Source organism: Aulonocara sp. 'chitande type north' Nkhata Bay, linkage group LG19, assembly GCF_057382095.1.
Source record: "Aulonocara sp. 'chitande type north' Nkhata Bay isolate Kocher_YH1m ecotype deep benthic linkage group LG19, A_spYH_male_GT1.1, whole genome shotgun sequence".
Lineage (NCBI taxonomy): Eukaryota > Metazoa > Chordata > Actinopteri > Cichliformes > Cichlidae > Aulonocara > Aulonocara sp. 'chitande type north' Nkhata Bay.
Window position 1 is genome coordinate 5,541,030 of NC_141362.1, and position 24,259 is coordinate 5,565,288.

At 42.1% G+C, this 24,259-nt stretch overlaps 1 protein-coding gene across 1 annotated transcript; it reads left to right on the top strand.

Annotated features, from left to right (window-relative positions):
* Positions 1–6,106: 6,106 nt before the first annotated feature.
* Positions 6,107–22,133, top strand: egln3 (egl-9 family hypoxia-inducible factor 3). The gene is made up of 5 exons (XM_086274763.1): positions 6,107–7,640; positions 19,160–19,279; positions 19,610–19,746; positions 19,983–20,056; positions 20,166–22,133. The coding sequence occupies exons 1-5, from the start codon at positions 6,846–6,848 to the stop codon at positions 20,207–20,209; spliced, it is 1,170 nt and encodes a 389-aa protein (XP_086130889.1). The 5' UTR covers positions 6,107–6,845; the 3' UTR covers positions 20,210–22,133.
* The last annotated feature ends 2,126 nt before the right edge of the window (positions 22,134–24,259 follow it).

Here is a 24,259-nt window from a genome sequence, read left to right on the forward strand (position 1 = left end):
AGGTCAACCTCATATGTCTGAATTTACAGTTATGTTTTCATTTTGACATACTGCATTAACACAATTGATCTAAAATCAGACAAAAAACATAATATCTGAGTAGAAAAAGTTATATTTTTTACTGTAACAACCACTAACATGTTTAATGAATCATATTTCATAACTTTAAATGCAAATATAAGTTGTCAATTTTAAAATCCTATGTTGCAAGTTATTTGCAGCCATTTACCTTTTACCCTTTTTTAATAACCATTTCAAACTAGGTAACAATCAGCTGTTCTGCATTCAATAAGATGCCACACAAATTATTTGTGCCACTCCAAAAATTTCTGTCCACTATAAAGGAGAACATCACAGCCTGATACCTGCAGGTCTGACAGCAGCAGGTGTATCACTCCTGTTTCTACCTGGAGACAGCAGTCAGCTCATTGTTCTGACACACAAAACAAAACTATCCACAACACTACACACTAACTACACAAGACAACACATTAACTACATACTCCAAACACGCTAAACGTCACAAATCTCTCACATCTCAAAACTCGCTCTCTCTCTCTCTCTCTCGCCGTCACTCCTATAACTTCCCCGTCTTCCTAAACAACCAAATGTCATGTTGCCATATCATTTTTTGATTGGTCGACACGGTGCATTTTTCCACCAACACGAAAGGGCGGGGTTTTGGGGGGTTTTTGGTCATAAGCAGAGAGTGCTCGCTGCGCTGTCCTTAGACAGTAAACGTGACAAAACTATTCAGGAAAAAACACACGTATGTATTGTTTATCATGACTCTGGTTTCACGTGGCCTATCAACACAATTTAAAAACTGGTATATGTCACCTTGTTGCTTTGTCATCTTGAAGTGGTCATGTGATTGGCAAAACAATGACATGAGTGCTGCTGTTTGGCTGAGGAAGAATATAGTAGTCATGGTAAATGACTACTATATTCTTCCTCAGCCAAACAGCAGCACTCATGTCATTGTTTTGCCCCCCCAGCTCCAGGTGTTGTGCCAAAAAGTGATCACCTACCAGAAAGTGATTGCCGTCCGCGGGAGTGCGCGCAGCTGCTTAGCAGATACTGCACATGGAGCGGACATTCCCGGACTCTCTCATTATTGCTCTTGGGGACTTTAATAAAGCCAATCTGAGCCATGAGCTTCCCAAATACAAGCAGTATATTAAATGCCCGACCAGAGAGGAGAGGACATTAGACCACTGTTACAGCACGATCAGCGGGGCCTATCGCGCGGTGCCCCGCGCTTCACTCGGACTTTCTGACCACGTCATGATCCACCTAATCCCTGCGTACAGACAGAGGCTGAAGCTCTCCAAACCTGTCGTGAGGACCAAAAAACTGTGGAGCAACGAGGCTGTGGAGGAGCTTCGCACGTGTTTGGAGTCTACAGACGGGGACACAATGAAGGCTGCTTCTAACAGCTTGGATGAGTTTACGGACACTGTCACCTCCACTTCTGTGAGGACAGCATTGTGCCATCACGCACCAGGGTGAGTTATAACAACGACAAACCCTGGTTTACTCCTAAACTCAAGAAGCTGTGGCTGGAAAAGAGAAAGGCGTTCAGAAGCGGAGACAGGGACTGCTACAGAGAGGCCAAGTACAGGTTCACTAAAGAAGTGGACATTGCTAAACATCAGCACTCTGAGAAGATGCAGCAGCAGATCTCAGAGAATGACTCGGCCTCTGTGTGGAAAAGTTTTAGGAATATCACCAACTACAAGCCTAAAACCCCCCACTCCACTGATGACTTGCTCTTGGCCAACACCCTTAACGACTTTTACTGCCGTTTTGACGAGCCATCAGGCAGCCTTCACACCTCCAACGGCCCCAACAATAGAGGCACTTTGGACACTCATTCCCCCACCTCTCCCCCCTCCATAGAGCCATCACCACCCTCAAACACTTCACCTACAACACCCCCCTCCTCACCCCACACAAAGGAGGATTTCACACCACCTCCTCCCACCACAACTCTTCATATTCATGAAGCAGGTGTGAGGAAGCAGTTTAAGAGTCTGAATGCTCGAAAAGCTCCCGGCCCAGACGGTGTGTCTCCTGCCACCCTCAGACACTGTGCAAACGAGCTGGCCCCAGTGTTTTCTGGCATTTTCAACTCCTCACTGCAGGCATGTCATGTGCCTGCCTGCTTCAAATCCTCTACCATAATCCCTGTCCCCAAGAAACCTAGGATCACTGGACTAAATGACTACAGACCCGTGGCTCTGACATCTGTGGTCATGAAGTCTTTTGAGCGCCTGGTTCTCTCCTATCTCAAGACCCTCACGGCCCCCCTCCTGGACCCCCTGCAGTTTGCATACAGAGCCAACAGGTCTGTAGATGACGCAATCAACATGGCCCTACACTTCATCCTGCAGCATCTGGACTCCCCAGGAACCTACGCCAGGATCCTGTTTGTGGACTTCAGCTCTGCCTTCAACACCATCCTTCCAGACCATCTCCGAGACAAGCTTTCCCAGATGAATGTGCCTGACCCCATCTGCCGGTGGATCACTGACTTCCTGACGGACAGGAAGCAGCATGTGAGGCTGGGAAAGAATGTCTCGGACTCCCGGACCATCAGGGCTGTGTTCTTTCTCCTCTGCTCTTCTCCCTGTATACTAACTGCTGCACCTCCACCCACCAGTCTGTCAAGCTAATCAAGTTTGCAGATGACACCACCGTTATTGGACTCATCTCGGACGGGGATGAGTCTGCCTACAGGAGGGAGGTTGAACGTCTGGTGTCTTGGTGCAGCCACAACAACCTGGTGCTGAATGCCCAGAAGACAGTGGAGATTATTGTGGACTTCAGGAAGCACACAGCCCCACTCCCCCCCATCATCCTGTCTGACACCCCCATCACCTCTGTGGACTCATTCCGCTTCCTGGGTACCACCATCACCCAGGACCTGAAGTGGGAGCCCACCATCACCTCCGTCATTAAGAAAGCCCAGCAGAGGATGTACTTCCTGAGGCAGCTGAAGAAATTCAACCTGCCAACACGGACGATGATGCAATTCTACACCGCAATCATCGAGTCCATCCTCACCTCCTCCATCACTGTGTGGTACGCTGGAGCCACTATCAGGGACAAACAGAGACTGCAGCGTGTTGTGCACTCTGCTGAGAAGGTGATTGGCTGCAGACTCCCATCTCTGCAGGACCTGTACACCTCCAGGACATTGCGGCGTGCAGCTCGGATCTCAGCTGACCCTTCTCACCCTGGACACAGTCTGTTTGACCTGCTCCCCTCAGGCAGGAGGCTCCGGTCCATTCGCACCAGAACCTCTCGCCATAAGAACAGTTTCTTCCCCTCTGCTGTTGGACACATGAACAATAACTGTATGACTGTTCCCACCACTAACACATGACCCTACGCTGTGTTCACTGCATCATTCCATGTTTGGCACTGATCACCACCTGCACTCATGTATATATCTTTCTACGTAGCACTTTTAATTCTTATTCTTATTTTTTCATGTCTATTTAAGCGTAATTTATGACAGTATGTTTGCACTGAAGCACCGCAGCAATTTCCTAATGTTGTAAACCTGCTCAACATTTGACAATAAAACCCTTTCTGATTCTGATTCTGATTAAAGCTGTAGCGCCCAGATTACTTACAGCTACTTCCGTGCAACTGATATAAGAAGGGATAAGCTGAAGACAGCTTCAACACTGTTTGTTGAAAAATAGTAACGTGAACGCACCGCATTTTCTTGTTAGTAACGGTAACAGCGTTGTAACAATAGAAATAGTAATTAGTTAGATTACGCGCTACTGAAAAAAGTAACGCCGTTATTCCCATCACTGACTGTCAGTCATGGATTGGCCTCCCCAGAGCCCAAACATTATTAAAATAGCGTGGGGTTGAAAAAGCAAGAAATAAAAGGCAGCCAGCACCCAAAGAAGAACTTTGGATAGTCCTTAAAAAAATCTGGAGAACTATTCTTGAAACTACCTAAGGAAATTACAAGAAAGCTTGCCTAAAAGAAATATTGCTTTATTAAAGAGTAGAGGTGGCAATACCAAAAATTAACATTCAAGCTCATTAGAACTGTAACAACTCTATTTTTGCTTATATGCTGCTGTATTTCCATCTTTGACTTCTTCCATTTTCCTAGCAAAAAATAAAGAAATGAGGTGAAACTAGTCATTTTGTCCAGTACTGTAGATTTGCATTCTGCAGATGCTTGTTAACACATGTTACTGTGTGACCAGAACCATGATGAACCACAACAAACCAAACACCCTGTGTCTCCAGGAGCTAAGAATTTGATAGTTTGTCTGTTCAGGTTTTGTTCAGTTAATTTGGTCTTAGGTTTTTAAAAAAAATGTAATTTAAAGTTTTAAACCCAACATATGTACACACAGTTATCATTATCAATGAAATGGCTGTAATGGAATAGTCCAAAGCAATTGCCATGATTAACATCATGTGATCAAGAACATATGTTAAGGAGCATTTATAAGGATTTATGTGAAGAGATTCCAATTGCCCTTACACTGGCTCCTTGATCTTTAATGTGGGTCTCTTAAGGTGAAACTACAATGTCCTTAAAAGGGACTACAAAAAGAACGTCTTAGATGATTCCCTCCACAAATTCTCACCATGTTTTCTCATGAGGGTCATATAACCACTTGCAAAGAAATCATGTTACTATTAAAATGTTAATTTATAGATTTTATTTATTTATGTTTAATTTAATTTACTATAAATATTCATATAAAGCAATAACTTGACAAAATGTAGATTGGATCACAAAAGTGTGACGTTCAGAGTCCAGTGAAGGGTTTAATACAGCCTGTATCTGAAAGTTTGGTTTAGACCAAATCAGCAATTTATGGCATGAAATTTTATTGTCTGACGGTTTATTAGGAGAGCATTACCTCCTTTCCTTTCATAAAGAATCATCCAGTGTAGCCTAAAGGACATAATATGGGAAGCACTACAGCACCTTCACTTATTTAGGGAATTTGAAGAGCTGTTGTTATGCCTGCCATGCAGATTCTTACGGGTCACTCGTGTCTTATATTTTCATGGTTGAAAAACAGATCTTAAGCTCTGTTAAAAACTGCAGAAAAATCATTTTTACACCATCTCCACATGTCACAACCCAAGGCCGGAATCTTGTCGTTCAACATAATTTTCTTCTAAAACATACTCTGAGCATCAGTATCATTACATAGTTTCAATAGCAAAATGGCACCAATTCAATGATCATGTTGAAGAGGAGCAGAAACAAACGCTGATGCCCTGGATTATTCAAAAAGTGCATTTTGGCTCAAATTTCCATGGTTATTCCACCATAAAGATGAGTGTAGCATATGAAACCTCATTTTGACTTACATTCTTCTTCTAGAACCTTTACTGACAACATAATTTTCTAACATCCTTTTGTTAAAAAAAATCAATGTCTGTAATTTTAAACAAACAAACAAAAACATTCATTTCATGAAGGTAAACTTTTACATTTTATATGTGGGTTGAATAGAGTTGCTGTGGTGACCTTGGCCACCCCTGACCACACCTTATCTTCTCCCCTGACCTTAATGTCTACTTATAGCGATCTCTAAAGTTTAGATCCTTCTAGAGCTAAATAGTATTATGCCGTGTTTACGTATCTATACGCCTTCCTCTGAGAAAGAGGATTAAATTATCATTAATCATTTATTTATCATTAAATAAATGAACCTAGAGGTTTCTTCTTCCTTTTTGATAATTACTCAAAATCTCTTGGTTCTCTCTACTTAAATGTGCTTAAAAAGATAACTAACTTAACCAATGCACGTTTAAATAGGGGTATTGTACAGTTCGACGGCTGTAAGATACAGTCACCAGAAAATCGGCATACGTGTTGCTTTTATTAGCAAACCGATATTATTAATCTGATGGTCACTTCTTTAAAGTTTAGCTCTGCGTCTTTATATAGCAGCAGTGATGTTTCAGCCCCTTCCTGCACTCTCGGGATGTCTCAGCTAACGTGCACGCTTCGCTCGACTCTCAGTGCGTGCTTCGGTCATCCGAGGCAGCCTCTGTACTAGAATCTGCCGCAAGTCACGTACGTTCCGAGGTGACAGCAGATTATTCCACTGCGACTTTTTTGGGAGCAGTAACGGGATTCACACGGTTTTTTGACTGGGGGAAAAACCAGCAGGCACACTACCCCGACAGCTGTTTCCGAGAAAATGTTGTTTTTATTTTTTTAATGACAACGTAAAAAATACGACTTTACTCTCAGTTTGGCAGATACAAACGGTCTGGAGTCGGCCAAACAGCGCGGTGCTGGCAGAAATGCGCGTCAGATAGCTGTTTTAAGACATTCTGTGTATGTTTTGGAGGAACAGTCCGCCTATATTTTACTGAATAAGTTTAAAAGTACAACTTCGATAGACAGGCTATCCTGCCAAAAAGGTCACGGTAGACGGTGGAACAACCTAAAACATTATTATTATTATTATTATTATTATTATTATTATTATTATTAGACTTTCAAAAACTATCCTAACCCATTAAAGTACAATGCAACAAAAACTTCTGACCAAAACTTTCAAAATAAAAGCATTGTCGACAAATGATTTTGGATGGTTTTTGGATAGTGAAGGAAAGTCCTTTCCAGCATATATTCTTGTGATACTTTTTTTTTTTTTCAACTTTTTGATATATTTTTGTAATGGCTGTTTGTGTAGCTATTAAGGTGGCCTTTACTCTCACTCTTATTTTGGAAACCAGCTTGCTCATTTTCTGTCTTCCTGTTCTTTCCTGGGGGCTTTGTGCTTTCCTATAAAACAGTCAGCAGAGTGTAGAGCAGCTAAACAAGTCGGATGGGAACGCATGCAGACATGAGTCCTCTATCCAAGGTTGTGAATAAGGAAGAAATTAAAACTGACTCCCACAAACTTGTCAATGATGATGATAATGACCACAGACATGCAGATCAGCTGCTCCCCTGGAGGTTTAGCAGTGCTGACACTGGACCTGGAGACACTTTTGTGGGGGCCAAGGTAGAGCCCCAAGTTGGGACTGGTGTCAAAGCTGGATTTGATACAGGGTTCGATACTGGAGATGGCGTTACATTTGGGACCAGCAGCAACAGTGTTACAGTTGCAGACATGAAAGGTCAGATCCAAGAAAATGGGACTGGGGTTGAAGCTGGAATTGAAGCTGTGAGTGAAGTCGGGAAAACAGTCAGAGATATAGCCAGGGCTGGGGCTGGGAAAAATAGGGCCGGGATCGTACCCTATGCTCTTCCCTGGAGCGCCCATCCCAGATCCAAAGACCGGAGGTACCGCAGCAGTCACAGACTGGTGCTCCACTACATCATCCCCAGCATGAACTCCTATGGCATGTGCATCATTGACAACTTCCTCGGGAGCAAAATTGGAGACCGGGTTCTGCAAGAGGTCCAAGAGCTGCACCACTCCGGGAAGATGCAGGACGGCAAGCTGGCCAGCAGAGGCCTGGACAACACTAGGAGTATTCGTGGAGACCAGATCGTTTGGGTGGAAGGAAACGAGCCAGGCTGCGAGAACATCGGCTACCTGCTGTCGAAGATGGACAAACTGGTCACCTACGCCGATGGGAAGTTGGGGAAGCACAAGATCAGAGGAAGGCACAAGGTTAGTAGCTGTCATACTCCGTCTACATCCCCATGCACCTCACTTACTTTATATCTGAAGGTGATTTTATTCCATAGGAATTCTGTTTTAGTGTTTCCTCAGGATCTTTGAATCTTTATTTTTATCAGTGATTTGTACATAACTGCCAATATTGGCAGGGGACCTATTTCTCAATAAACTCTTGATTACTTTGGAGTTTATGTGTACAGTCTGGGATGGACTACTGTGAGAGATTTCAAATGTTTTTCCTGACAGTAATTAAGAACATTTAGGAGGTTACAGTGCTTGAGTACACTTTTCTTGAATTATACTTCCAAATTATTTCAGAGTGTAACATTGTTCTTTTTACTACACTGCGTTTTTACAGCTTGTGGTAATCATAGGAAGTTTTTACACAGTGAACAATACAACATTTTATAATGCTGTAGATTAAACCAGCCATTTCAAACCTTTCCGTTGTCTTGTGAAAAGCAAAGAGCTGTTGGGCTCACATATCTCAGCAGGTCTGTGGAATCCTGATTTGTTTTTTTGGGGGTTTTTTTTTTCCAGCTTAACGTCTCCCAGTATGTGTTCAAATAATCCAATATCTGACATAGAGTCAATCTTTATTTTTTGAGTCTCTGTAATCAAAGTGTGCAGCATTCAACACTCCACTGTAATTATAGCACCATAATCATAGTCTTGAGGCGACTGTTGTTGTGATTTGGCGCTGTATAAATAAAATTTAATTGAATACTAGAATTTAAAATTGCTGCAAATAATTAATTAAAGATGAACGATTTTAAGACATACCCGGTAATACACTTCAATTGTTTACGGGTTTAGTTTTATTGTTATTATTATTTATATATTTATTTATTTATTTTAATATTATTATCCTGTATGCTGCATGATAGTTTCCGTTGCAGCTGCTTTGTATTTTCCCTGCACGTGGTCAAGTACACGTTCACTGTTTACTTCCGTTAGGGAGGGGAGGAGGCAGTGAGCGCGAGGGCTACATGCAGCTCACGTAGTACTTAATGGCGACGGGCACGCCCAGCGCGTGGGCACGTTACCGAACCACTACTGCTCCTTTAACTTTAACTAACTCGCATTGTGGCAACTTTACTGCGTGATATTTTGTGTTGCTGACAACGAGGTGAATGATCTGTGTGGAGTTTGTGCTGCCGTGGTTTCTTGTTGTGGCACATTGTTTTTTTGTGTACCGCTTGTTTTGTGTGGGAATTCAAGTGAAAATGATTTGGCACGCGAATCGTCACGTGATGTAAGAGGAGGCCATAAAAGAGAAACGCAGTGGGGAAGTCACGAAGCCTCACCTCTCCCCCACACAGTGGACATCACATCCAGCACGTCTCTCACTCCTCGCACATTCACTCCCCGATCTCTACTGTAAAGCTAGAGGAATGCCACCGGAAGTAGGCCGGCATTCCTGTAAAATAAAGCTATAAAACTATCGTAACTCTCAAGAATCAATTGTCAATTCAGAGGAATTCGTCTTATTGAAGGCTAAATGTCGAATCAATATCAGAATTAGTGCATTTGATTTAAAAGTTAGCTTTGTGTTTTACAGTTAAGCATCATGACGAATTTCAATACAGTTGAATTTCATCAGAATGCTTAGTGTATATATAATGCGACAGATTAGTTTGAACTATTGCTGAGCTTAGAATATTTAGCATTTTACGTGACAAATCACCTGTACAAAAATGATTTGTTAAAATGTCTTTTGATCATATTATTGATTAGTTTTCAGCAATTAATGAGAAATGCTCTATAGCAGCCTGTTTAGTCTCATACTGAAATATTTTAGTCCCACGCTGAAGGTTTATTCTTTCAGATATATTATTTTATTTTTTCTGGAACTGATGCTCCAGACACCCTTGTAATAACTAGCAATCCCCTCGACCACCGTTAAAAATTAAACACACCAAGAGGCAAAAGGTTTGTCAGGCAGTGCGACACTTATTGTGAAATCCGTTACCGGATGTGGTGTACTTGTACAGTCGCTTGATCGCCTGTGTCGTGGGCAGAATGATAAACGCGAGCGGAGAAACGCAGGACTTCAGAGGTATTCCGTGAACTCTGTCAGCTCGGTGCTTGACTGTTGGACTTCAGCAGGGCTGAATTCAGACCGTCACAGAAACAGAGCTGACGGCGAAACGGGCTTCCCTCTCTCTGTTTGTCGATTCAATCATTTTACAGCCAAAACTTTGAACCTGCGACTCGTTTCTTTTTGTACGTTTTTTTAAACTTCCAAGATTACCTCAACAGTTAAAATGCCTTTCATTGAACACTTATCGGACACGGAATTGGAGCGTTTGGCTCTTGAGCAGGTCGTCCCGGCCCTGCAGGAATACGGCTTCTACTACGTGGACGGACTCCTCGGCGAGCTGGCCGGGGGCGCGGTGTTGGATCAGGTGAAAGACATGCACCGCTCTGGAGTTCTGCAGGACGGCCGGCTGGCCGGATCCGTCCCGGCAGTCCACCGGAGGAGCATCCGTGGAGACAAGATCGCCTGGGTGAGCGGATCGGAACGCGGCTGCGAGGCCATCAACTTCTTGCTCAACCTGATCGATAAGCTGATCTCCTTTTGCTCCGGGAGGCTGGGAAACAAAGCGATTCGGGAAAGATCCCAGGTAAGCGAAACCGCCTGGTGGCACGATCCTGGTTTACAGCCATCGTGACGATTCAGAAAAACAAGCTAATAAAGGGCCAAAATGTGCCAGTATTTGATCGGGAGCGACCAAACAGGAGACGCAGAGGACCAGAGCTGACAAAACTGAGGAAAGCAAAATACGAACCGATCTTTAAACACGATCAGACCTGCTTACATGTGTAGTTTGTCGTCGAATGTTTGAAAACCAAAAAGCCCAAATAAAGCATATCATGAGTAGTTTATTCAGAGTTAAAGTGAGTAAAACCCCGAAATAAGCATCATAAGATATGTACTTTTTAAAAGGGTACACTGTTTAAAGCCGACTTTAGTAAACTCATTTTAGTTAAGTAACAAATTCTTTAACTGTTTTTTATATAATTTATTTGTGATGTAGACCGTAAAGACTTTATAACTTGCTTCGTGTAGTTTTCACCATCAACAAACTCCAGTCAGCAGTTAAAAATAAACTTCGTGTGTCTGGAACTCACAGGTTAAAATAAAAACGGAGATGTCACTCCCCACTGTCAGTAGTGGCATTGTGCTGAAGCTGTGCGCTGGTTTGGACTCCAGCTGGTTATAAGTGATGCTGAGATCAGGAGATGCTGTTTATCTCAGGCCTTCCTTCTTTCATTTAACGGCTTGGCTCATCACACACTCCTCACATGCTCTCCTCCTCTAGCTGCTCAGTGGAAAGGTGCATCATGCGTAGAAGTAAACACACCAAAGCTCTTGCACAAAAACATGGCATGCTGTGACAGTGGTTTTAATATTGGTATTTATTACAGCGAATTGTTAGTTGTGAAAAAGGCAGATGTGAGCTCAAGTGGACTCTACATAACTTAATCACTAGGCACTGACTGGAGCTCTGCTTTATTTCCTCTATCCTTTTCTTTCTTTCTGTTGTGCTTGGACGTTCTTCTTTTTCTCAGTAACTTGTTGGCCTTTTGGCAGTATTTCAGTAACTGACCAATTCTGGGCCCTGAGCCAGTGTTTCAGAAACCAGAACAAGGTGCAGGAAGGGCAGGGAATTTACGACATCAGATCAGGTCCTCTGGGTGTTCTCCGCTGCTGTGATGATTAATGGCGTGAAGATTACGGTTCCGTCGTAGGAGTACCATTCTCAGCTTTTACATGTATCGTCTCTACCTATTAACCTGAACAGAAACCTGTGGGCATTGACCCAGAATGAGCCTCCACATAATAATAACAATATTGTATTTACTAGCAGTATATAAACTGCTGAATTGACATGCAGTACAATGCAGTTCAAAGTAGATCTAAAGTTCTATTAATGTGTTAAAAACTTTAACTCTACAACTCTCAGACAGATAATGAACAGCAGTATTGTAGGGATAATAATGCAAGTTGTGAAGACTGAAGGCTGAAACTAAGGCACCCTTAAGTGAGATGGTGTAGATACAACGCACTGTTTCGTGTGCACAGCAGCTAGAGAAAATCTTTATTTTATCTAATTTGTTTTACTTTTACTGGAGAACTTTTAGATTTTGTGATGTACTTGGCACATGTAAAAACAACGTTATTAAGCTGTGTCCTTTAGCTAACAGTAGTGTTACAATTAGTCAGTAAACAGTTAGTGTAGTTTGTGTGACTAATGTCATTTCACTTTGGCACAGTATAATAAAATATCCAAGGGCCTACATTAAATGGATTATTTTATTATAGGATGTATATTTTTCATACATTTCCATAAAAATGGCCGGAGGTGGAATTTAACTGATCAAAATACATTTACTTAGGAACAGTTGTGATATTTTGATACCATGGTAGCATTTACAGGATATTGTTTTATAGTGATATTATACAGGAAAACTGTTACAGAGAAAGAGAAAAACAACTAGTAAATACTAGTTGTTTTTCTCTTTCTCTGTGACCCAAGAATTAATGTGTAAGAATCACAGGCTGGTACCAAGGTCGAAAATACCACAGAGATCACTTCCTTATTCCCATCCTCCCTTCTTTATCTCCTAGAAAAGAGCTTGTTAAAGGCCAGGTGGTTTGTTTCAGAATTCACTAATGAAAGAACTCTGTATTCTATGTCTAGGAGTGTATTTTGCTGGGATAATCATAAATTGTAGCTGAACTGATAAACTATACAAAGGATACTTCTTTGCTCAGCGGGCAGGAAGACGTTTCCTTATTTGGTCTGTACCGGTCTGAACTGAGAATCTGCGCCAGGATCCTGTTTGTGGACTTCAGCTCTGCCTTCAACACCATCCTTCCAGACCATCTCCGAGACAAGCTTTCCCAGATGAATGTGCCTGACCCCATCTGCCGGTGGATCACTGACTTCCTGACGGACAGGAAGCAGCATGTGAGGCTGGGAAAGAATGTCTCGGACTCCCGGACCATCAGCACCGGCTCCCCTCAGGGCTGTGTTCTTTCTCCTCTGCTCTTCTCCCTGTACACCAACTGCTGCACCTCCACCCACCAGTCTGTCAAGCTAATCAAGTTTGCAGATGACACCACCGTTATTGGACTCATCTCGGACGGGGATGAGTCTGCCTACAGGAGGGAGGCTGAACGTCTGGTGTCCTGGTGCAGCCACAACAACCTGGTGCTGAATGCCCAGAAGACAGTGGAGATTATTGTGGACTTCAGGAAGCACACAGCCCCACTCCCCCCCATCATCCTGACTGACACCCCCATCACCTCTGTGGACTCATTCCGCTTCCTGGGTACCACCATCACCCAGGACCTGAAGTGGGAGCCCACCATCACCTCCGTCATTAAGAAAGCCCAGCAGAGGATGTACTTCCTGAGGCAGCTGAAGAAATTCAACCTGCCAACACGGACGATGATGCAGTTCTACACTGCAATCATCGAGTCCATCCTCACCCCCTCCATCACCGTGTGGTACGCTGGAGCCACTATCAGGGACAAACAGAGACTGCAGCGTGTTGTGCGCTCTGCTGAGAAGGTGATTGGCTGCAGACTCCCATCTTTGCAGGACCTGTACACCTCCAGGACATTGCGGCGTGCAGCTCGGATCTCAGCTGACCCTTCTCACCCTGGACACAGTCTGTTTGACCTGCTCCCCTCAGGCAGGAGGCTCCGGTCCATTCGCACCAGAACCTCTCGCCATAAGAACAGTTTCTTCCCCTCTGCTGTTGGACACATGAACAATAACCATATGACTGTTCCCACCACTAACACATGACCCTACGCTGTGTTCACTGCATCATTTCATGATTGGCACTGATCACCACCTGCACTCATGTATATATCTTTCAACGTAGCACTCTTAATTCTTATTCTCATGTATATATCTCATGTATAGCTCATGCACATATCTTTCTACGTAGCACTTTTAATTCTTATCCCTACTTTTATTTTTTCATGTCTATTTAAGTGCTATTTATGACACTATGTTTGCACTGAAGCACCGCAGCAATTTCCTAATGTTGTAAACCTGCTCAACATTTGGCAATAAACCCCTTTCTGATTCTGATTCTGATTCTGCTGACACACGAACCTTTTTCCTCTATATAAACTGTTGTCTGATGAATAAACCTTTGAGTTGATTTTGGGAAAGCAACCTGAAGCAGTCTGTGTTTCCTTGTTCTCCCAAGCTACTCCCGGCGCTGTAACTAACCTGCTGAACGGCATACCTGAGTGTTACTTTGAATAATTTTGAATCTCATAGGGTAAAGACAAAACTCTGCTTATAGGTGCCCACGCCTCGGAGGAAACCCGATCCACGGAGAAACCCGGGACGGAGATTTCTTTCACTTATCTTCAAGGACATTTTGTTGCTGATACTTGCTTTAAATATAGGTAGCAAATATTTAGGAATCGGTTTAAATTTTTCTATAGTTGAGGGACTGGTAGAAAACAGCTCATGCATTAAGCTGGTGCTCCAGACTCCAGTTTCTCTTCCCTTTTCTCGCACATTGATGAATTTGTCCCAGAGGGTCATCAGCAGTGGAAAACCTCTATCCCATCACCTCTCCTCTGAAGCACCAAAGAAGTTTTGCATCAGTGGGTTTCTCAGTCTCCCCTCACTCTAGACATTTGCAGTCCTAAGACAAATTAAGACGATAGTATTCATTACCTATAACACTGCCACAGTCTGTGTAAGATTAAATTAAAAATTTAAGCTGCTTTTTGTTTTAAAGGCTTTTAGACTGCTGGACCTGAGCCACAATAAGTAACGACTCGCGTCACAAATGTAACTTAATTTGAAATTCAGTAATTTTAACATCGGTACTGCTCGATCGGCGAGTGAAATGTGCTTACATCTAAAAGAGAATTCTTTGACCACTTTGCTTGGACTGTCCAAACCACCAATCCACAATGAATCTTGGGATCTCCTTGATTCATCCCGCAAAAAAGACATTTATGAGCTGCATTTTAAGAAAAATTTGAAGGGTTTGTCATCTCGTAACATAATTTCACGTCTATAGTCACAGCAAGCCTAGCAAACCCCATGACCACCTGTATGGTGTCCCAATCAGTGTGGGCATCTTCCTAATATAAAAATCCAGGTGGATGTGTCATAAACATATTCCCCCTACTCAGAGTTTTATGAAAGTGGAAACCAGCCGTTGAGGCCAAAATCAATTTTTGTACTAGGATATGCTTTTAATGCTCAACATGGGAGTCTATGGGCATTGACTCCTTTTTAGTACCAGCCCCAAGTGGCACTTAGAGGAACTCCAAGACTGAGACTGCATTTTATTAAAATACCTCAATGTCATTTGGATCTGATTTGCAAAAATTCACATTTTGTTTTGTTGTTGTTGTTGTTTGACATTTCTAAAAATCTAATTGAATATATCTAAGAGATTTGAGACTTTACATTTTGGTTATAGGAGAGCAGAAAAACTGAAACTCAACAGAAAGGGGGAGATCTAGTCAGTCACTTACAGATATTCTATTTTACACAGATGGAAAAATATGTTAGATAAATGATATCAAAAGCCTGCAACAACTAGTCAGCTAATTTATTGAAATAACAACATCAAGTCAGTGTTTGATGGATGCCAGACTGTGTCTGTGTCCTTTTCTCTGAGATCAGCATCACTTGGGCTCGAATGACCCCGACCTTAACTTTAAAACTAAGCCTAACTCTCAAAAAGTTCTTGTTAAAGTTTTAAATCCCAAAGCAAGGAGCGACCAAACTGTCTTAAATTTTCAAAAATGTCCCTATAAAGACATTGTTCCTCGGAAAGTCAGACACAGCAGAACAGATACACGCCCATTCGTGTGAGTGGGCGTGAAGGTATGCGCGTGTAGCAGTGGACATTCTCACGTACACATTCAATTCTTCCTTCACTCCTCCTCAGCACACACTAAAGCTCACTCACTCACATACAGTATCCTCATTACACACACACACGCACACACACACACGCACACACGCACACACACACACATTCACGTGCTGCAGTGTGTGTGTGTGTAAGCTCTTATCACATGTTTGTGTGTGTATGTGTTATCAGATAGAACTTCTTGTGAAAACGGGTCAGCCTGGTTACAACACACACACACACACACACACACGCACACACACACACACACACACACACACACACGCACACACACACACACACGTGGAGATGATGCAGGAGAATAAACAGCAGGATTTGTCTTTTGTGTGGAGGACACAAAACACCTTTAATAATAGTTTGAAATACAATTCTGATTATGATACAAGCAGCTGGACATAATTAAAAATCAAAGATTGCACCCAAAGTAGTAGACAAACCCAACTCCAAGCATTGCTTGACACCAGTCTGTTAGGTGGTTGAAGCCAAACAGTCTAGCTCCAGTATCTGTGAGGCATTAAAAAGGTCTTAAAACCTCTTGGACTGGGTTTGCTAAAAGTTGCAGAATCACTGCTGCTGGATGTCTGTGGCGCTGCAGACGCGCTGTAGCCTCACGCGCCACACGTAGCTTTGTCATTAAACCATCAGCTGGCTGGAAACCTGCCAAACAACCGCACAGACATCACCACACCTGCACAACATCTCCCCGTGCCCCTCTCCTCCCCCCTCTCTGCATCTCCCTCTGCTAGAGAGATAAGATAAAGTTGAATTGAAAAACAGTTCTAAGGCGTTTTGTTTTCAGCCCTTTTCCTCTCACAGTGTATCATTTCATCTCCGCTCAGCCCCCCTCCTGTGTCACTGCGCTTTTTTTTTTTTTTCTCATTCTACAGGAACTCACTTGTACAATGACGGTAATGATGATGAAGCCTGTATGTGTGTGTGTACGTGCCCTAGTGGCGGCGTGTAAACAAACTTGCGTGATTTCTCCACTTCCCCTCAGAGCGAGCCTGTGGAGCAGGTCAGCCGCTCGTTATCAGCGCTAGGGGTTTGTCGTCACTGGCAGCCAGGGAGGCCTGAAACTACGTGCACGTTTGGAGTCCCTCGCACACACTGACGGGGGCTTGACTTCTGCACCCACCCACCATCCCGATCCCCTTCTCATGAAAAGCAATAGAGAGGGGCGTTTCACAGCGAGAGCGCCCAAAAGGGAAGGGATGTGGCTTCTACATGGTTGCATGCGACGGGTGTATAAACACAGACATCAGGTGGTACATGTTGATGTCGGTAAGGTTACTAAAGGTGTGCTGCTGTTGTCGTTGATGTATCGAGGGAATGGTCTATTGGATCTGGGGTTAATCTGCACTGTGACCTTCCTGTATAAACTGGCATGTGTGTTGATAATCGTAAAGGAAAGGAAGTGAACAGGATGTTCGCTTCCATGAGATTCTATGGAGCGTGCAAAGGTGTAGAAGGCCTTTGCACGCATGTGTTTGACAATAAGGGGGGTTCACAATGAAATCCCATCAGAGAAAAGGGGCAAGCACGTTGACAGCGTGACTGCTGCCGTGACTTTGCCTCTATAATTTTCTGCTATCGAGGTTCCGCGAATAAATGCAAATCACGCTCATGTCTTGGACATGTGCGTACATTGAGCTACAGGCATTGGTCGAGGGGCTTGCGTGCAGTCTGTGTGTAATCATCGGGGTGAGGTGACGACGTTGACGTCAGAGAGATGGTAAAGATAACACGCTTTGACATAAATCAGTGCTGCTGATGTTTGTTTTGGCGCGTTTAAGGAACATGTGTTTTTAACAAGCATCAATCTTCTCTAACGTCATTTTCCTTTTCTTTTTTTCTTTCATTTGTAAAGTAGGGTCCACATTCTGGAAAAAATGATTGATTTTTCCGTGCCAAATGATGAAACATGGAAACTTGCACAAAACTTTAATAAATTGTCTTTTAATATTTTTTTCTGTTTTGGAAAAAATTAAAGGGGCAGGTGTGTTTTACTGCAAGCCCAAGTAAATAATAATATCAGTCTGTGAAATGCTAGATGTAGGTGTTTAGCTGCAGTGGGCAGTCTGAGCAGATCTAACCTGAGTAGCACAGAATCAGCTGTTTGTGACCACTGGGTTTTGTTTCATCGGCAAGGATCACAGTTTGTGCTTTGTTTTCTGTGGACTCTGAGACACAGTCTCACGTCTCACAGTCTCGTCTCTTACTCTGAGCTTATCAGACACTTCCTGCTGGGGTTATGAGGTCGCAGCGCTGCAGGGAGGGGATGCAGGGAAATCCCCCCCCCTAGCTCCCACCTCCCATGTCCTGTTTGGAAAAGGTTTCCATTTTAACTGAAATGAACTCGTTTTCTGTGAATATTTATTGTATTTTTATTATTTTATTTTTATTTATTGCTTCGAGGAAGCAATTAATTATGAGGACTCTGTAGTCAAAGCACTGGTTTGTAAGAACTGGTATTCTAGTTTTAGTATTTCTTTCATTTTAAACATGTAAAAAGAAATGGCTCATTTTCAAAAAATAGTGGAACAAATAGATGATGGGGCCAAAATCTCAGTGACGTCAGGATTCCTGGTTGTGTTGGGAAATCTGTCGGTCTTTGCAAAACTATTATGGCCTCTTATCAATACTGTAACCACAAGCGCGGCTGTTCCAATTTCCTCCCAATACTGACTGGCAGCACGTACGCACACACACACATATGTACACATACACGTGTACGTGCGACTCGGTGTGTAGGCATGCAACCACAACAAGCACATCTGGACACGAGAAATATTAGTAAATAACCACCACACACACACCTACATTGGTGCGCACACACATAGAGGAAGTATGTGTAATTGTGTCAGCATAACTGATTTTCAACGCGCCAGCTTTTATTTCAAAGATTATATCAGCCACTGTACTCGTTCAGCATTACTTGTTTTTATATTATGTTATTATATTTCCAAAACAAGCCATAGGAAATGATCATCTTATTACATCAGATTGTGCTAAACTAAAAGAACAGTCTAGTACATTTTTATTTCCTGTTATCTCTGTTAACACTACAATTTTATTCCTGATATTTTAGTATTTTTACTATTCATCAGTTCCTTCCATTATACTCCAGTTTCAGAACTTCACTTCTTTTCTTTTCTCTCTTGATTCATGTGTTGATGGTTTGATTTGTAAAACTTTGGAAAAACGTGAGCAGCAGTTGTGACAGCTCACAAGTTTACAAAGCCTCAGTTAAATTCTACTGATGAGAACCACAATTATGAATAATTACAATATCAGTGGTAACAAAAATAAAAAGTAACCAAGTAATAACTAATCAATTCTGTTTATATGTGCTGTTTTCCATTATGTTTCGTAAATAAATCTGTGAAGCAAAAACTTTATTTATCTGTGTAATGTAGTCAAATATGAGACACATGAGGAAAAAAATAGCAGTTAATGTTAGCACTTTCTATGATGTCCGAGCTTGTGGTGAAGTGCATTTAAAGCAGCAGGGTTTTGTGGTAGTAGTGACACAGGAGTGCTCTAATTATTTCTGCTTGTGCGTGTCTGTTTAGGCTATGGTGGCGTGTTACCCAGGAAATGGGGCGGGTTATGTCAAGCACGTGGACAATCCCAACTGTGATGGACGCTGCATCACCTGCATCTACTACCTCAACAAGAACTGGAATGCCAAGGTGCTTATTACACTTTGTTCATTTATTCATTTATCGAACCCTCTTTTCAGTTTTTCGTGTTTGATCACCATCTCGAATCTTTTTTATGATTTCAAGTCTGATTGTGAGCTGAGTGAATAGTGAAGTTTCTGACTTTGATCTCTGATGATATCAGTATGAAATGTTTTTTTGCTTCCTTTGACTTGATAAAATCAGAGGAAGTGATCGCGACTGATTAGAATTAAGATGTGAATATTTGCACATTATTGGTTTCTGTCTGGGGACAGGAGTGAATAGAAATGAGAGAAAAAGAACTTTCACTAAATTGTCTTTCCTGCTGTTGTTTATCAGGAGCATGGCGGCATCCTCAGGATCTTTCCAGAAGGGAAGTCGTACGTGGCAGACATCAAGCCACTTTTTGATAGGCTGCTCTTCTTTTGGTCAGACCGCAGGAACCCACATGAAGTGCAGCCTTCCTATACCACCAGGTAACCCGCCAACCAACCCATCAGTACCCCAATTCATGAGGCAGCTTCTCCTGTAACTACTACAGACATGATGACTTGGACCATCTGCCTTTGTTGGCATTTGTTAGATGTGTTGTAATTTTCCTTAAAACATGGCAAATTAATTAGCAAAAACGTAACCCTTATTAACACACACTGGTCGTTACAGACAGCAATGGCAACCACTGAAGACACTGTTCTTGCCGTTTGTGTTTCAGGTACGCCATCACAGTTTGGTATTTCGACTCTGAGGAGCGAGCCGAGGCCAAGAGACGCTTCAGAGACCTCACAGGTACAAACGAACCCCGGACAAAGCGCAGTTTATTTCCACAGCAAATGCTTTCAAATTATATCTTGAGACAGAATTTCATTTCTGAATGTCTTTGTTTTTTCTGTTTCAGCATCAAAGGCGCAGCAGGGCGGTAGCTCCAGCAGCTCCAGCTGATCACGAGGAGGTGTCACCACCTAGTGTTCAACCTCCAAACCGCAGGAGAGGGCGGCAGGGTTCCTTCTGGTCGTCGAAGCTTCTGGAAAAGCTGAAAGAAAAGTTGAAAAACAAAAAAAAAAAAAAAGTTTTCACCCTGTCCTGATCTAAGGACGGGCGTTTCTGACCTGCCTGCATTTCTGCTGCTGCTCCTGCTGCTGCTATAACCCGAGGCACTTTGGGCGACCTGCAGCTGTTCTGGACATTCCCTGCTTTTCATGATGTTTCTGCAATACGCAGCTGATTTCGTCTGAGTGGAGAGAAAAAACTGTACACTGTACTTTTTTTTTTTTTTTTGGTAAATTTTCTTTTAAAGCCTCGCCTTCAGATGAGAGGAGGAGGAGAGTTTGCCGACAGCTTTCGGGGTTTACAGAGAGACATGATGTTTTTAAACCACTGTGACGGAAGTTTCACACTTAAATGTGTGCTTAAGAAGGAGGAGCACAGAACTGTTGCTTAAACTACAGAAGAAGAAGAAAAATTGTTTACCAGTAGATGATGCCTCGATATCCACCGACCAATGAGGGCTGAACTTGAAAAAGATGAAAATACATGTTTCAAATTTGAGATCTTATTAGGAGAAACTTTTGAAAAAACTTTGTATATTTTATTGTGAACAACCAAAAGGAAAAAAAGAGCTTGCTAGATTGAAATACTGAGTCATTAAGGATTTCTTTTATTTAAAAAAACTCCATTAGCATTAAGTCAATTATTTATTTTAAATTCAACAAATTTATTAAATCACTAATAGTTTTATTACCCTAGAACTTAGATGTAAATGTTTCCACTTAATATATCATACAGTGCATCGCTGGAGTGCCAATTTTGGGAAGAGCACTTTGCCGCGATGATATAAAACGTTTGTGGAAAATAGCTGTGTCATCTAATCCAGAAAAGTAAAACGAATAGTTTAATCGGTTACTTTTCCAAATTCCTTGTAGCTTCAACCAAGCTTCCAATTGGGAACTAGCGTGTGCTGCAAATCACCTTCTAGTAAATGGTTTTGTAGGTTCAGCTAAGCTGCTGGCCTCGGACAAAATGCTCTTAAAGGGGACCCATTCTGCTCATTCTCACTCCGTATTTTTATTCTTGAACTCTTAAATGAGCAACGTCGTACGATTCACAGTTCAAAATAATGCCTACTTACCGTATCCTGCTTAGTTCATGAAAATGATTTCCTTCCTTGACATAGTGAATAACATAAAATATGTTCGTGTGATAGAAAAGAAGGAAAAGCAAAAAGGTCCCCTTTAAGGTCAAGTTTGCATTTAATGGGAATGAATTGTTCATTGAAGTTTACCATATGATCTCTTATATTGCACTACCTTCCATCATCATATGTGAAAGGTTTTACTTTCCAACACAATTCTACTGAGATTTGATAAATGACGTATTTTTTATAGTAAAATGTGTTAAATATCCACAATTGCAGATTTGTTTTTCATACCCTTCTCGGAATGCTTCTGTGTATTAGTGAACTTTGTTGGCTGAGAATTAGAAAAACCTTTCACTTTAAGTGTGATTCACAAATAGTCTTCCGTAAATTATTTTGACAAAACGCTCCATTTACTCCGGTCCCCGTGAGTTCGGTCCCTGAATCGAAAAACGGATGTCTGTGTCTGGTGCAAGCGCCGTCCTCTGCTGACGGAGAAGGACGATGAGGAGACAGATTCCACTGATACAGCAGATTTGACGGGAGCGTGTGAAGCAGCTGTCAAAGAGACTGTACATATGAGAGGATGAATAATTGATGTTCCGTTCAAACAGCCCTTCTGAGACATTGAGCTCGAGTCGCTGTCCTGAAACAATAACGCTCACCGCCAACTTACACCACCTTTAAAACTGATCTGTCATCTTCATTGCAGCGGGAGTGGGACAACCCCCCCCCCCCCCCCCCCCCCCCCCCCACTTGGGCTCTCTGCTGGTATTACTGCATTCTTTGGTGGAAGAGTTAAGTCTTGTACACAATCCGAATGTTCTGTAAACATGATATTTACAAATGTGTTGAATACAACTTCGGTTTAAAAAAACAGACTGTGGTGTTTGACTTTATTTATGGCTTTATGGTTTATTTAACCATTCACATCACCGGTACAGCTGAGCAATTAGTGGTTTTATTTACAAGTAAAATAAGTGGTTCAATTATGAACTCTTATATAAATTCAAGGGCTGCTCCAGTGCAATTCACTGATCAGGTATAACATGAGCACTGACAGGTGAAGTGAATAACACTGACATTTCTTCATGATAGCAACTGTTAGTGAGTGGGCTATATCAGCGAACAAGTGAACATGTAGGTCCCAACGTTGATGTGTTAGAAGCAGGAAAAATGGGCCAAATTGGGATGTGACTAGATGGGTTAGAGCATCTCCAAAACTGCAGTTCTTGTGGGAGTTTCCTGGTCTGCAGTGGTCAGTATCTATTAAAATGGTCCAAGGAAGAAAGAGTGGTGAGCCAGTGACAGGGTCATCACTGGCCAAGTCTCACTGATGCACACAGGGAGTAACTGTGACAAGCTAATGTTGCTCAAATTGCCAAAAAAGTTGATGCTGGTTTAAAAATTACTGATAGCTCAATTGATATGTGTGGGAATACACAGTGCATTCCAGTTTGCAAATGGGGCTGCATAACTGCAGACCTCCCAGGGTGCCCATGCTGACCTGCATCTCCCACCAAAACCACCACCAATGTGCATGTGAGCATCAGAACTGGACAACGGAGCAATGGTAGAAGGTAGTCTGGTGTGGTCTAAGGAGCTTGGAAAGAAAAGTGTTTGGAGAAGCTTCTTCAGTTCTAAGAGCAACTGGTGGAGAGTCCCAGATTTTAAGCCCTATCCTCCCAACTAGGAAGGATCCGAAAGACAAACACAACAACAACAAAACAACAAACTTTATTTATATAGCACATTTAAAAACCAGTGGTGTACCAAAGTGCTTAAGAGAGTAGGATGAAGTAACAGGGAAGGATGAGGTCTATGGCAAGGTACCAAAACATGCTAGCAGGTTGAATGGCATTAAAACACAAAAGCAAAAGAATTGCATATAAAAGCATAAAAGAAAACTAAGTGTAAGGATAAAACAGTCAAAAAAATAATTAAAAATGATTAAAAGTAATTAAGAATAAGCCAAAGATAAGAATAAGCATTAAGCTAACTAACAAGCAAGCGTTAACTGGTAGATTTAACAACATTGTCATCCCCTATGTAGTCGGTTTATCAGAAAAACTCAGGAGAGTCTTCTCTAAGCACGACATCCCAGTGTACTTCAGACCCAGCCACACACTCAGACAAAAACCGGTTCATCCCAAAGCCCAAAGACAAAACTCCTAAACACAAACTTTTTTTCTTTTTCACCTATCCCGTTTGGTTCTTTTGCCATCAGAATTAAAGGCAAAGAAAGATGCCCAACGGATTTACTTTACCAAATGGACCATCCCAGCCTTGCAGTATTGGTCTATTTGATTCACCTTTGCTTTTATTGTTTATTTTATTTTATTTTCACTTGCTACACATGGGACAGACTTGACTGGGGGAAAGATAAAGGGCAAAAAACAAAAACCAACAAAACAAACAGACAAAAAAATACATATATCAATCACCTGGATCACCTGTCTGAAAGAAAAAAGAGAAAACAAGCAAAAAAAAAGAGAGCAATATAATAAACAACATCATCGCAATGACCTATGTGAATATAACAGTAAATACTAAATATTAAACATTATTGTGCAGCACGTAAGATCGACAGCGCACAGTGTGCTTTGAGGTAGGAGCCAAAAAGGGTGTAGTTTGTGTGTGTGAGCACCCGTGTGTACACCTCTGAGCATGAGCGCGCTTGTATTTAAAAGGTTCCTTCATGTAATGTATTTAGTATTTAGTATTTATTTATTTATTGTCATTGTCAGAGAACAATGAAATTGCATTTGGGGCTTCCGTACAACCCGTAAATAAAATAATGAAGAAAATAATAAATACCCCTTAAAACCCAAGTGTAAATATTTAACCCAGTGTGACTC

Excerpts from the sequence above, each read along its gene's own strand:
- egln3 (XM_086274763.1), top strand. The coding sequence starts at position 6,846 with ATGGGAACGCATGCAGACATGAGTCCTCTATCCAAGGTTGTGAATAAG. Across the intron at positions 7,641-19,159 it reads AGATCAGAGGAAGGCACAAG|GCTATGGTGGCGTGTTACCC; the intron begins GTTAGTAGCTGT and ends GTGTCTGTTTAG. Across the intron at positions 20,057-20,165 it reads ACGCTTCAGAGACCTCACAG|CATCAAAGGCGCAGCAGGGC; the intron begins GTACAAACGAAC and ends TTTCTGTTTCAG.